At 40.5% G+C, this 15,571-nt stretch overlaps 1 protein-coding gene across 1 annotated transcript in view; it reads right to left on the minus strand.

Moving 5' to 3' along the window:
- Positions 1–15,571, minus strand: part of lta4h (leukotriene A4 hydrolase) — a 55,404-nt gene that overhangs the window by 16,779 nt on the left and 23,054 nt on the right. Inside the window, exons 5-11 of the mRNA XM_078420215.1 lie at positions 15,263–15,367; positions 12,439–12,491; positions 10,289–10,361; positions 9,321–9,461; positions 9,088–9,111; positions 8,080–8,150; positions 4,617–4,728 (exon numbers count right to left, since the gene is read on the minus strand). Of these exons, the coding sequence (XP_078276341.1) occupies positions 4,617–4,728; positions 8,080–8,150; positions 9,088–9,111; positions 9,321–9,461; positions 10,289–10,361; positions 12,439–12,491; positions 15,263–15,367 (579 nt within the window). The remainder of the gene's footprint in view (positions 1–4,616; positions 4,729–8,079; positions 8,151–9,087; positions 9,112–9,320; positions 9,462–10,288; positions 10,362–12,438; positions 12,492–15,262; positions 15,368–15,571) is intronic.

A 15,571-nucleotide genomic window follows, 5' to 3' on the forward strand; every position in this document is an offset into this window, starting at 1 on the left:
CGGGAACAATCTTCCCGCATCTAGCCTCTCCAAACCCCTTAAGAATTTTGTATGTTTCAATAAGATCCACCCTCAGTCTTCTAAATTCCAGCGAGTATAAGCCGAGTCTATCCAGTCTTTCTTCATATGAAAGTCCTGCCACAGAAGGTAGAAAATCTGGTGAACCTTCTCTGTACTCCCTCTAAGGCTAGAATGTCTTTCCTCAGATTAGGAGACCAAAACTGTACACAATACTCCATGTGCGGTCTCACCAAGGCCCTGTACAACTGCAGCAGAACCTCCCTGCTCCTAAACTCAAATCCTCTTGCTATGAATGCCAACATACCATTCGCTTTCTTCACTGCCTGCTGCACCTGCACGCTTGCTTTCAATGACTGGTGCACCATGACACCCAGGTCATGTTGCATCTCCCCTTTTCCTAATTGGCCACCATTCAGGTAATACTCGGCTTTCCTGTTCTTGCCGCCAAAGTGGATAACCTCACATTTATCCACATTATATTGCATCTGCCATGCATTTGCCCACTCTCCTAATCTATCCAAGTCACTCTGCAGCCTCCTAGCATCCTCCTCGCAGCTAACACTGCCACCCAGCTTCGTGTCATCCGCAAACTTAGAGATATTGCATTCAATTCCCTCGTCCAAATCATTAATATATATTGTAAATAACTGGGGTCCCAGCACTGAGCCTTGCGGTACCCCACTAGTCACTGCCTGCCTTTCAGAAAAGGACCCGTTTATTCCTACTCTTTGCTTCCTGTCCACCAACCAATTCTCTATCCACCTCAACACTGAACCCCCAATACCGTGTGCTTTAAGTTTGTACCCCAATCTCCTATGTGGGACCTTGTCGAAGGCCTTCTGAAAGTCCAGATATAACACATCGATTGGTTCTCCCTTATCCACTCTACTAGTTACATCCTCGAAAAATTCTATAAGATTCGCCAGGCATCCGTTGTTGGATCACAATGGGGATAAAATACAGAGCCTGCACTGCATGCAAGTGCTGCATAAATTTCAGTTGAATGAATGAATGAATGAATGAATGAATGAGTTTATTGGCCAAGTATGTGCATATACAAGGAATGTGCCTTGGCGCTTCAAGAGAGAGCTGGATAGAGCTCTTAAGGATAGCGGAGTCAGGGGGTATGGGGAGAAGGCAGGAACGAACTGATTGAGAATGATCAGCCATGATCACATTGAATGGCGGTGCTGGCTCGAAGGGCCGAACTGCCTCCCCCTACACCTATTGTCTATTGTGTTCCGCTCACAAATGACAACACAAACATATAGTTAACAATTAAGAATAAAGCATAAACACATCAAAACAATAAGGGTACAACATTACGGTCTAAACACGTGGGTGAAAATAAACCAGAGCAAAAAAGAGACTACAGACTTCGGTTGTTGAGTAGAACTACTACTCGTGAATGAAGGTACGTGAAGAGGAAAAAAATAGTCAAGGCAAATGTGGGTCCCTTGAAGACAGAAGCAGGGGAATTTATTATGGGGAACAAAGAAATGGCAGACGAGTTAAACCGTTACTTTGGATCTGTCTTCACTGAGGAAGATACACACAATCTCCCAAATGTTCTAGGGGCCGGAGAACCTAGGGTGATGGAGGAACTGAAGGAAATCCACATTAGGCAGGAAATGGTTTTGGGTAGACTGATGGGACTGAAGGCTGATAAATCCCCAGGGCCTGATGGTCTGCATCCCAGAGTACTTAAGGAGGTGGCTCTAGAAATAGTGGAAGCATTGGAGATCATTTTTCAATGTTCTATAGATTCAGGATCAGTTCCTGTGGATTGGAGGATAGCAAATGTTATCCCACTTTTTAAGAAAGGAGGGAGAGAGAAAACGGGTAATTATAGACCAGTTAGTCTGACATCAGTGGTGGGGAAGATGCTGGAGTCAATTATAAAAGACGAAATTGCTGAGCATTTGGATAGCAGTAACGGGATCATTCCGAGTCAGCATGGATTTACGAAGGGGAAATCATGCTTGACAAATCTACTGGAATTTTTTGAGGATGTAACTAGGAAAATTGACAAGGGAGAGTCAGTGGATGTGGTGTACCTCGACTTTCAGAAAGCCTTCGACAAGGTCCCACATAGGAGATTAGTGGGCAAAATTAGGGCACATGGTATTGGGGGTAGGGTACTGACATGGATAGAAAATTGGTTGACAGACAGAAAGCAAAGAGTGGGGATAAATGGGTCCCTTTCGGAATGGCAGGCAGTGACCAGTGGGGTACCGCAAGGTTCGGTGCTGGGACCCCAGCTATTTACGATATACATTAATGACTTAGACGAAGGGATTAAAAGTACCATTAGCAAATTTGCAGATGATACTAAGTTGGGGGGTAGTGTGAATTGTGAGGAAGATGCAATAAGGCTGCAGGGTGACTTGGACAGGTTGTGTGAGTGGGCGGATACATGGCAGATGCAGTTTAATGTAGATAAGTGTGAGGTTATTCACTTTGGAAGTAAGAATAGAAAGGCAGATTATTATCTGAATGGTGTCAAGTTAGGAGGAGGGGGAGTTCAACGAGATCTGGGTGTCCTAGTGCATCAGTCAATGAAAGGAAGCATGCAGGTTCAGCAGGCAGTGAAGAAAGCCAATGGAATGTTGGCCTTCGTAACAAGAGGAGTTGAGTATAGGAGCAAAGAGGTCCTTCTACAGTTGTACCGGGCCCTGGTGAGACCGCACCTGGAGTACTGTGTGCAGTTTTGGTCTCCAAATTTGAGGAAGGATGTTCTTGCTATGGAGGGCGTGCAGCGTAGGTTCACTAGGTTAATTCCCGGAATGGCGGGACTGTCGTATGTTGAAAGGCTGGAGCGATTGGGCTTGTATACACTGGAATTTAGAAGGATGAGGGGGGATCTTATTGAAACATATAAGATAATTAGGGGATTGGACACATTAGAGGCAGATAACATGTTCCCAATGTTGGGGGAGTCCAGAACAAGGGGCCACAGTTTGAGAATAAGGGGTAGGCCATTTAGAACGGAGATGAGGAAGAACTTTTTCAGTCAGAGGGTGGTGAAGGTGTGGAATTCTCTGCCTCAGAAGGCAGTGGAGGCCAGTTCGTTGGATGCTTTCAAGAGAGAGCTGGATAGAGCTCTTAAGGATAGCGGAGTGAGGGGGTATGGGGAGAAGGCAGGAACGGGGTACTGATTGAGAGTGATCAGCCATGATCGCATTGAATGGCGGTGCTGGCTCGAAGGGCTGAATGGCCTACTCCTGCACCTATTGTCTATTGTCTATTGTCGTGGAAGAAAGCTGTTTTTATGTCTGGCTGTGGCTGCTTTGACAGTCCGCAGGGAAGTGCTTCAAAGATTTTGTTGTTGTTGTCAGTTGTTGATTTTACCACTGCCATCTCATCAGGAATGTCTGATACTACCCCAATCAGCTGGTGCTACCGACAGAGCAACTTCTTGCTTTGTCTGTCTATCCTAAGCTAGTTTCACCCTGCATTAAGTGTGTGGGAACAAAAACACTTACAGGTGTAAAGCAGCACTCTAAACGATAGCACTTGACCCGGGGAGGGGAGAAGAATTAAGGTCCTCAGTGAATATATAGCTCCAATTGTAATAAATGTATTCAAGAAAGAAAGGAAATAATGCTTGACAAATTTATAAGTGAGTTTTGAAGAAGTAACAAGCAACAGATAAAAAGCAAACCAGTCAATGAGTGCATCTGGATTCTGAAAAGACATTCGATGGAGTTGGCGGCCTCTTGCTGGGACTTCTAGAGCTCGAACCGTGGAGCCTGCAGACTTTAACAACTCGGAGCGGGCGATCCCTTTGTCAGGGGTCGACCTTTGGTGCTCCAATCTGCGGGAGCTGCCGACTTTAACATCACGGAGCTCACGGTCCCTGGTTAGCGACTGACTTCGGGAACTCCACGCCGCAGGAGTTCGACCGACCCGATGTGGGAGCTCGATCACCGGCTTAATGTTTAATGTGCTTAATGTTGGGTCTCAAATATTTATCATTTGTTTGAGGATTTAAGGAAACTGTGAGTAAACTAGTCAAATTTGTTCATGAGGCAAAGATAGACGGGAAAGCAAGCTGTGAGTAGAATACAAAGAGTCTGCAAAGGGATATCAAGTGAGTGTGATAAAGCTTGGTAGTATGATGTGATGTTTTTAACACCAACAGGGAAAACAAAGATAGGATATAATTTAAACATAAAGAAACTACAGAATGCTGCGGTTGAGAATGAATTATTTATCAATGTACAAAAAACAAAGCTAGCAACAGGCATAGCAAGTAATTAGAAGGCAAATGAAAGGGAATGAAGCATCAAAGCGTAAATAGAAGTTCTGATATAATGTATAAGATATTGGCAAGATCACAAATCTCTGGAATTCCCAATGAACGTCATCCAGATCCAGTTTCGACCAACAGATGTGTGAAGCAGGAAAGAAAGCACGGTTGAGGCCAAGGTTGGATCAGCTTTGAACTCACTGAGTGACGGAGCAGGCTCATGGTGTTTATTTTGCTCCGACATCTAAACGATACAAAACACACTATAGCGAAGGAATATAAGTTGATACGGTGTACAACATTGTGCATCTACTAGGATTACTATAACAAATAATGTACTCACTGCCTCCAGTAGATCCTTCCAACCTCCAATCGCTACAAACTGCCTGCATTGCTCATCAAACATGCACCGACATATCATGCGTTCCAGGTACACTGTATGGCCTTCATTTAACCTAATGTCAGTGGAAACACAATGATTTATTCCATCAAATGTGACCCTAGAACTCACTATATTTATTGAAAGTTGCAGACCAATATATTGGAATACTTTCTGATATTCCACATGAATGGTTGGACAGGAAGGGTAGCCAATACCAGCACATGGAGCATAATTTAGAAACAACACACATCTAATAGGTGCAGCAATGTTTCTGTGGCAATCGTATTAGATCATGCAGGTATACTCTGTGGTAATATAATATAAAAATTGAAGTATAACTATGAACTTGACTTTAAATTGCTGGTTACAATGAAATTGGTACACCTTAGAACACAGAATAAGGTAAATCTCTGAACTAAATCTAAGTAACATTTTCCACATGGCCTGTCTTTATGGAAACTACCAACATAACAGACACAGCCAAGTCAGCTCTTGAAAACAAGCAAATACAGTCACTGTTAATGTGAATACAGAAACAGATATGCTACACGTGCATAAATCTGCTGCTGTGACATAACAACATTAACTGCATCTTTGAAATATCCAACACAATTTAATGACAAATGAAGAAAATTATTCCGCTTTAAGGTCTTCCTTTCAGGACACCAGTTATCTGTAATGCAGTATAATTTTTTTGTTTTCCTTAAACGATTCCAATTTGGGAGGCATTGACAACTAATGAGAAGTGACTAGAACATGGAGAGATAATAGTTTGGCTAAAAACCAACTCTGCTTGAAAAAGGAATGCCAAACAGGCAGAGACCCAACAATGTTGCATCTTTTCCACAGGGAACAAATGGAATCAGAAGATAATTTGAGCCTTAAATACAAGAATCCATTTAACAGTATTGAATGCTGTACCAGAATGGAACATTTGCACCTGATAAATTCTGCTGATTACATTGAAAAAGCGACAGTAAATGGCCCAAAGGAGAGCCTACTCTGTGATTTTTCCGAGAATTATAAAGCTCAACATAAAAAAGGTCACCATGTAAACCAAAATCATCAAGAATTCAGGGTGGAAATAAAAAGAGTACTCAACCGGAGAAACTGTACCTAGTTGTTTGCTAGATCAATGATTTAACTGCTTGAGGGCAGAAGGGATGGCAGGAATACTAAGAAGATTTTGTATTAGTCTTTACCACAACCAAAATCTTTCCTGAAGGCAAGTAATAAATAAATAAAATGGGGTGAAAATTGAGGGGTTAACACTAAAATTGCTGACCATGCTCAAATGAGCCACCTGGTGTGAAGGGATATCTCATGGGTTGCTGAGGTGGTTGGGATTGGAGGCTGCACACGGACTTGCTATGATCCCCCAATCCACTCTAGATGGACATAGAGGATTGTTAAATATAACACCTTTGCTTAAAAGGTAGAGTGCAAAGATATTTAACTTGAAAGGTTATGCAGGGATATCTGCTTTTAAGGGGATTTTAACTTTCTCAGCAAAGTCTGGAGCAGCTATAGTGCCAAAGGCTTAGATGGGGTGGAATTTGTCAAGTGTGCTTAGGAAAGTTTTCTCAGGCCCAACAAGAAAGCTTGACGTATTCACAGGGAATTGGGCAGAGCAAGTGCAAACGTCAGTGGGTGAGGTTTTTTTTAGGCCAGCAACTACAGTTCTATTATCTTTAAAATAGTAATGGATAAGGACAGGCTTGGTCCTGAAGTTAAAGTTAGAAATTAGGGCAAGGCCAACATTGATGCTCTTGGACAGAAACTTGCAAGTTGATTGGAATAGTCTGATTGTGGGCAAGGGGATGTCGGGAAAATGGGATGCTTTTAAAAGAGTCATAGTGAAAGTTTAAGGTATGCATCTTCCTGTTAGAATGAAGAGCAAGGAGGCATGGATTAGGGGTATAGGCAGCTGGGATTAAACATATCACTGTAGGAGTATAGGGGGTTGAGGAGCATATTTAAATAGGAAATCAGAAGGGAAAAAAGGAGGCATGAGCCAGCTCTGGCAGATAAGATCAAGAAAAATCTAAAGATATTTTATGAGAGAAAAAGAATAATTGAAGAGAGAATAGGGCCCCCTGAAACAAAAAAAGGTAATCTATGCATAGAGCCACAGGAGGTGGTCAAGATTCTCTATAAATATCTCTCCCCTACACTGGAAGATTAGATCTAGAGGGAACTAGAGGGAACTAGCTAAATGGATGTAAAATTGGCTTCAGGGTGGGAAGTAGAGGGTGATATGGAAGGGTGTTTTTTGGACTGGAGGCCCATAATTAGTGGTATGCCCTTTGCTGTTTGTGGTTTACATTAACAATCTGGATGAGAATGTACAATGTCTAATTTATCTAATTTTCATTTAGAAAACGCTCGTCATCTTTAGTTTTTAGATGACACTAAAGTTGGTGTTATCGTAGATAGTGAATTTGGGCTATCAAAATTACAGCAGAATCTTGATCAATTTGGCAAGGGGGCCAAGGAATGGAAAATAGGGTAGAAAATTCAGATAAGTGTAATGTGTTTAATTTTGGCACGTCGAACCACAGCAAGACCTTCACTGTGAATGGTAGAACAGAAGGATCTAGGAGTTCAAGTACATGGTTCCCTGAAAGTGGTGTCACAGGTAGATGGATATCGAAGGCGGCTTTCGATATGTTAGCCTTCATCAGATAGGGAATTGAGCATAGAAGTTGGGATGTTATGTTACATTTACAGGGGGAGGTTGGCAGACTAGGTAATTATTCCTTGGAGCACGAGACTGAAGGGTAATTTTATAAAGATACAGTGCCCTCCATAATATTTGGGACAAAGACCCATCATTTATTTATTTGCCTCTTTACTCCACAATTTGAGATTTGTTATAGACAAAAAACACATGTGGTTAAAGTGCACATTGTCAGATTTTAATAAAAGCCATTTTTATACATTTTGGTTTCACCATGTAGAAATTCCAGCAGTGTTAATACATAGTCCCCCCATTTCAGGGCACCATAATGTTTGGGACATATGGCTTCACGGCATTTGTAATTGCTCAGGTGTGTTTAATTGCCTCCTTAATGCAGGTATAAGAGAGCTTTCAGCACCTAGTCTTTCCTCCAGTCTTTCCATCAATCTGAAGAAGGGTCTTGAACCGAAACGTTGCCCATTCCTTCTCTCCCGAGATGCTGCTTGACCTGCTGAGTTACTCCAGCATTTTGTGTCTACCTTCGATTTAAACCAGCATCTGCAGTTTTTTCCTACACTACCTTATCCCTGGCTACCCTCTTGTGTTTAATATAGGTATTAAAAAACTTTGGTTTGTGTGGACAAGTTGAGCCGCAGGGCCTCTTTTATGAAGCTATGACTCTTCATGATTAGCAACCATTCAAGATGAAGTCAGATTCCAGACACGATTCACATACATACTTACCAAAAATGCTCCCAGGTTTTGTTTGTGACCAGATTTCCTGTCCAGCTGTGGGAGATTTCATGTGCAATTACCTATGAATAAAAGTTTTGTTTATTCAATTAATACTTTGACATTCAACATTTAACATTTGTGCAGTGAATGAAAGCAGCTGCCCTTAGCTGAGCTGAAGAGGTATTTTGTTCCCCACAATTAGCCTATAATCAGTGGCTATCTTCATTTCATTTAGACATCATCCTTTCAGTGAGTAAAGGGCTCGCTGGTGCACTTTGCGAGCTGGGAGTAGCGTCGGAAGCCGGGCTTTTAAACGGCTGTGGAGACGTTATGAGCCAGAGATTGGTCAGATGGTCATTCTATTTACAGTTCACATTTTATATATTTTTTATTTAAGTTTCTGGCACTCCATGGTGCTTTAGAGACCAGGGAGGGGTGTCAATAGCGAGCAAGCGGTGTATTGTCATTTTATTATCACATGACTGCCGTTAATCCAGAAAAATGGTAAGCCAGAAGAGCTCCTAAACCGAAGGTGCCAGAAAAATTGGTGTTCAACCTGTATCAATCTTTTAAAAATTCAATATTACATCCTCTCATGAGTAGGAAAAAAACTGTAGATGCTAATTTAAATCGAAGGTAGACACAAAATGCTGGAGTAACTCAGCGGGTCAGGCAGCATCTTGGGAGAGAAGGAATGGGTGACGTTTCGGGTCGAGACCCATCTTCAGACTGAAAGGGTTCCAACCCATTCCTTCTCTCCCGAGATGCTGCCTGACCCACTGAGTTACTCCAGCATTTTGTGTCAATCCTCTCATGAGTAGCTCAGTGACAGTTCTAAAGTTCATCAGAAGCGTCAGAAGTAAATGTTAATTTTTCTCAGGCTGCAAGAGATCCTTACATTGATATTTTTATTGAAGTCATGACATAGGCCAACAACGGTACCAACAAAGATCTCTCAGTCAATTTAATTTGAAAATAACCACAGAACATCGAGAAGACCAGTAAATGTGTACTTACATTCGAAAGACTTTTATCACCAGCCTAGGAGAAGACAAAAACATATTATACATTCTGTAAACTTCAGCCAGAAAAACTGGAAATTAAAAATCATATTGGCACTGTGCTGCTACCCTAAATTCTTTCATACCAAAAAGTTATCAACCCCAAGATTCAGTTCCATTCACAGAAACACAAGCATTTTGAGAGGAAAACACAGAAACGTGCCAAGAATGTATCTTTCTATATCTTACCAGCAGAGTTGGTGTAACAAAGGTGAGGCATGGGTTCTCCATTCCACCATATGGAAATGAGGGAGGAAGCACGAGGAGATCATACTGTCCCCACACATAGGCTCCTACGAGGCTTTCAGCAGTTTTTAGCATGGTTTCCGTCTGTCACAAAATAAAATGTATTTAGGATACATAAAGTCGCAGGAAGGTAGGCTGCGTCGTCAGTTATATATACTGGGAGCTTCTCTTCAATAACTCCATCTTTTAGTACAAATGTATCCCTGCAACTCGAAGAGGAGGCAGCATACCATTTTAAATTGGTGACAATCTCCCAGTTCTCCCCACCATGTTCCAATAGCTGTTGGCCCAGATCCAGGCCCTGCTCCAAAGCTACTCAAGAGACAGCAGAAAATCAAAGCCTGTTCATCTTGTCCTCCCATTCAATATGCATGGCTTATGCTCAATGCTAGGAGCTCCGGTTCAACAACTCTCCCTTCAATTTTCCTTGCTTTTTTACACGGGAAAAAAATTGACCTGGAGGGGCTGATTGGAAAGGAACTGATCCACCCCAGAGAGGAAGACAGTCAAAAACAGGACCTTGAAGGAAGCAGTTCTCCAAATACAATATTTAGAGAATAAATTGCACATGGTTGGAACTGAAGGCTTAAGCAATTCATTAAAGTAGACCTGAAAGAGTTGATATAGGTAGAATTGGGGATGATTGGAATACACATGGAAACTGGCTCCATGTCTTTGGATGTTACCAAGGGACCATCAGCACATCTGGTTGAGACAGGGGCAAGGAAATCACACACACCAGAGGTAAAGGTTAACGAAATACTCAGGATATGACTTAATAGTAGAAAGTGTAACCAACTGGAGATGAATCCAACCGAATAATGCATCCACTTATCAAAGTTTGTTAAAAAAACACAGAGCAGCACTATAATTACATTCCAGGTGCATATCCAACAGCACAAGAAACAAACCTCTTCAAATTCACATGCAGCATCATCCACCATCTCTTTCTCTGACCAGACCCGAGACCTTGGACCAATCACTCTGCAAAGTAAATTCACTGTTATGTAAATAATTAACAAGGGAGACAAGCATGTGTTTACAGAATTTAACACTTTTATTAATCTTCAAGACATGTGACCAGAAATGATAGACAAATGACTACATTTAAAAGTAATACAAAATCCTTCCCTAACCGTTAGAATCCAAACAACTCCGTGATATAGGTATCGGATCAACAGGCTTTTATTTTTATATTTTACATCCTGTTTTAAAATTATTCCATAGTTTCGCCCTTTCCTGCTCTAGTCTACAAACCTTTGAGATTCTTGCACATATGCAGTCCCTCCAAGCATGAAAGTATTCATGCTTTCTCATTCCTCAGGCCCAAGTGCTATAACTTCCTCCCTAAATCCATGTACCACTGTCTCCTTGTTGTAGAAAAAGAAAATTGTTAACTACTGTTTGACCAAGTCTTAGCCATCTATTTTAATATTTTCTTCAATATTTGGTGTCATGTTTTAATTATGTTTGTGAAGTACTTGAGATGTTTTGTGACATTAAAGCCAATCAAGTAATCGATCCTTTCTCATGTGGCAATGTCCAGTAAAAGTAGCAACTTCACTACTGCTCCCATTAGGATTGTTGGTTTGTCAAGAAAATATTGTGTATCCATCAATACCACACGGAGTCGTGTTTTCTACTTCCCATCTCCGCACATGAGAAAAAAAATGTACAGGGAATTTGTACATAGTTATTAGGCATATGTAGCTCAGAAAAGGGTCATCTGACAAGCTTTTCCAATCCCAGTCACACTGCGTGATCAGCAATTTACATTTAGTAGAAATCCATGTATCAGCACAAAACTAAACCCATAAAATAGCAGAAGAGCTAATTAGATGGAGCAGCTTGAGGGGTTTTCTAGACAGATGAATGAACTTGGAATGAACACTGGCTACTTTATAATAAAAGTGGCCATCATGGAGTGATTTTCATATAATGCAACAGGTGCCATTTGCTTCAACGTTTTATATTTATGTACAATACAATCTTAAAAGATTCAATTATCTCTTTATTGTATTTTGCAAATATGTCATAAGTATAGAAATGTATACGATATGTAAACGTAAATGTAGAATGTATATGTTCATGTACAGAAATGCCCGGTTTTTTTCCTTCTTGAAATTACAGCAGAATACCAAAAACACTTCCTGAAGAATAATTCTGCAGTGACATAAGGATGCCAAATCAAACCTCCATAGAAAACAGATACATAAAATTATCAAGAATTCCAGCGTAAACAAACTAAAGACCAAACAAATACTTCCCAACCTGCGTCTTTAGATATGATATTGGGAGATAAGAGATTTGAAGAACATGAAGTTGAATATTTGTACACTGCCAATGATTGATCACATCTAAAATAGGATAGTTGGATAGGTAATTTCTCATAAAAGCTAAATTTGCCAAGCGCTGAATGAAGTTTTCCTGGTAAAACAGAAGTCGAAAGGGATGAAGGGCAAAACACTGCACATCCGGAGTCATAATGTCACACAAAGAATGATAGCTGTTGAGGGTTAAACATCCAACCACAGGAATTTCTCATGCTGGTCTCAATCATCTTCAGCTGTTTTATCAATTCCAGCACAAGGTCAGAAATGGGGATGTTCTCTAATGATTGCATAATTTTCAATTCCATTTGCAACCCCCCTAAAATTGCATTCCCTCATCAACAGAACACATTGGTTGCAGTGCATACCATTAACAACATTCATTACTTACGCAGGGTACTCAGAGAGCACCTTCCAAATTCATGACCAACACAACCAAGGACAAGGAGAAGAGCTGCATGAAAACACCAGCATCTGCTGGTTCTCCTCCCAGATGCACAGAATTCTTTTCTTGGAAATATGTCACTGATCGGGTACTCCCTGCCCAGAAGCAGCTTCACAAGGAGGAGCGCAGTGGTTCAAGATGGCAGCTCACCATCATGTTCTTAAGAATAGTTTAGGGATGGTCGTGCCAGTGATGTGCAGAATGAGAAAATATTTAATAAAATGTTCACTGCATATGCTATTTAAGATCTTCCCCTTTGAGAACAGTGATTAATTTAAGAAATTACCTGCATTCCAAACATCCAACCACCAGTGCAATCAAGTAGCTTGGTATTGGAACCTGTAGAGAAATGCAATTTTATTAGCGATTATATTTATGGTACTAGTTTCACAAATTGGCAATGTGTTACTTAGAACAAGCAATGTCATTATGATCACAAAATCCAAACAAACTTCACCTTACAAAGGTGTGCCACTGGATTGGTGCTAGATCCACTGTTGTTTGTCATCTGCATTAATGATTTAGATGACAATGTTGATAACATGTTTTGTAAGTTTGAAGGTGGCATTAAACCTGGTGGTGCAGTGGACAGTGAAAGTGGTTACCTAAGATGACAGTAGGATCTAGAACGAGAGAAATGGGCCCAGAGATGACAGATGGAATTAAACTCTGACAAGTGCAAGGTGTTGCATTTTGGTAAGTTAAACTAGGGCAGGACTTACACTGTAAGTGGCAAGGCCCTGGAAGGTTGTAGCACTGAGAGATCAAGGGAATTATCAGTACATAATTCTCTAAAGGAGGCGACACAGGAAGACAGGGCGGTGAAGGCGGCTTTTGGCACATTTTCCTTCATTGGTCAAGGGCATCGAGTACAGGAGTTGGGTCATCATATTTCAACTGTATAAAATGTTGATGAGACCACACTTGGAATATTGCGTGCAATTCTGGTCACCCAGCTGTAGGAAGGATGTCATTACACTGGAAGGGATGCAGAAGAGATTCATAAAGATGTTATCATGAACGGAGAGCATCAGGAGATGCTGGATAGGCTGGGACTTCTTTTCCCTGGAGTGTAGGGTGACCATATAGAGGCATTCAAAATCATGAAGGGCATAGATAAGGTGGATGGTCACACTTCTTCCCAGGGGAAGGGAATTTAAAACTAGAGGGCTTAAATTTAAGGTGAGAGGGGAAAGATTTAAAAGGGACCCAAGGGTGGTGAATATAGGGAACAAGCTGCCAGAGGAAACTGTAGAGACAGATGCAATTACAATGTTTAAGACCAGTTGGAGAGGTACATAACTAGAAAAGAATTAGCAGGATATGGACCAAACTGCCAAATGGAACAAGCTCAGGTAGACATCTTGGTCAGCATGGACAAGAAGGGCCCAAGGACCTGTTTCTATGCTGCATGACTGAGACTCTATAATCTGACAATCTGTTGGATTGTGTTTGAGTGTGTTTCAAGTGCCATCTCAACGTTTAAATTCAGATAAAGGTAGTGAGATGAAATAAACATTTTACTTAAAAGGCCCAATTAAAGAAAGGCCACAAGAGTAGAGATCCTGGTGCTGAGCTGTTAAGTTTCTATAACTGCGTCTGAGACTAAAATCTATCCTGGATCGATATTCAGCTCATGCATACACTCAAATAAATACTCTTGTTTGTGTCTTACTGATATCATCAGCTCAATATTCTCCTCCATGACCTAATTGGCATTTCGTAAATCTTTATAAAAACTTTTAGTTCTCCATTGACCTTATTTTTATCCCTAGCAACATTAATTTTTGAATGAATCACCATTTTGCCCAGAGAACAAGGTTTGAAGGAACTTATTTTAAATATAATTTGCAAAGTCTCAATAATTTCATGAAACTATTCAATAAATCTAATTTATCTTTAGTTTATATTACATCAGGCAGGTGTAGATGATCTTTTGCATTTTAGCACCAAGGCAGCAAGCACAACAATGCATCTACAATAATTTGTTCAAAGGCTGTAGTGTCAGGTGACAGATTGCTAGCTAATGTAATGATTATATTCAAGGAGTTTAGAGTTTAGGAGTCAAGGAGGGAGGTTACTTCTTATTTGCACGGCTAAATGGACAGAGAAACAAAGTACAGTGCATTGGTGTTTAACTGTAAAATAAGAATGACAGGTTAGCAAAGGCCACAAGAGGTAATCAGCACTATGATTTAAATCTTGGGCGACTGAAATAAAAAGTTATGCTAAAGCTGTATTGAAGCCTGGATTAGATTGTATTGAACTTCGACAAGTGCTTGATTGCCTCATTGTGAAGGCATCAGAGAGCATGTAGTCAAAATAAATGAATGTTCCAAAAATATGCTAAGCATATTACTTCTAGAAAAAAAAAAGGAGACCGAATCTCTCAAGTAAAAGTTCCTGAGGGGTTTGCTTAGGTGCATTTAAAATTCTGGAAGTTTTTTGACGGGAATATTTCAAACAGTGAATAGTTCCACCGAGGAAGATCATAACTAGGGACCACCCTTAAGAAATGGTCTAAGCAATCCAATAAGCAATTGAGAAAACATTGCTTGAGAATGTAAAATTACATGTGGTTCAAATAAATAATATAGATACATTAAAGAGAATACTGAACAAGAAAATGAGGGAGAAGGAAACTGAGGGCTCCACTGTCAGATTGCTGACAAGGAAAGAATGCAAGAGCTTAAGTGAAGTATAAACACCAGCATTGACTGGCTGGATTTGGCTGTAAACCAAACGTAATCCTGTCAGAATTGATATATATGGTTTGTCTTTTTCAAATCTTGCAGAACCTCGTTGGTGCTCAAATACACCATCAAGACTACTAGCAGACCTATCCCAATGACAGAATTCATCTAGACAAACCTCCTGGCTTCCACATACTAGTTTTATTTAGCCTCTCTTATCCGTTAAGTTGCCTTCAAATGTTATTACTTCAACAACCACGCACAGGGATGAGTTTCTCCTTTATGGTGAAGGTTTTAAGTACCACAGTGATGTTCTGGATTTCAAAAGTCTAAATGCAAGAGATCACGCAGATAGGCCATTTTAACCCTTCTTATGTCAATGAGCTTGCAGTGAAATATTAAATTTAGTATACTTACTGTTTGCCGAAAACAATAAATCTTCCTGCTCTCATCGAGGTCATCAGGCACTTCTCCATCTCGATTAGCACTCATAAGAGCAACTAGCTCTTTTGGAACAGATACCTAATTGGTAAAGTAATTGCCCACTTGCATCAGTAGCTTCAAATGCAACAAAATTAAAACATATTCTACAGACGTGTAATTTTTTTCTCTCACTAAGCTGCTATAACACTTACTTACAGAGCACAATTTTTCTGAGCCATATTCCAAATCATGTTTCTAAAACTTTCTGGTTCTTCTACATCCATTGAAGATGAACATTTTGCC

The sequence above is a fragment of the Rhinoraja longicauda genome, chromosome 23 (genome assembly GCF_053455715.1).
Source record: "Rhinoraja longicauda isolate Sanriku21f chromosome 23, sRhiLon1.1, whole genome shotgun sequence".
Taxonomy (NCBI): Eukaryota; Metazoa; Chordata; class Chondrichthyes; order Rajiformes; family Arhynchobatidae; genus Rhinoraja; species Rhinoraja longicauda.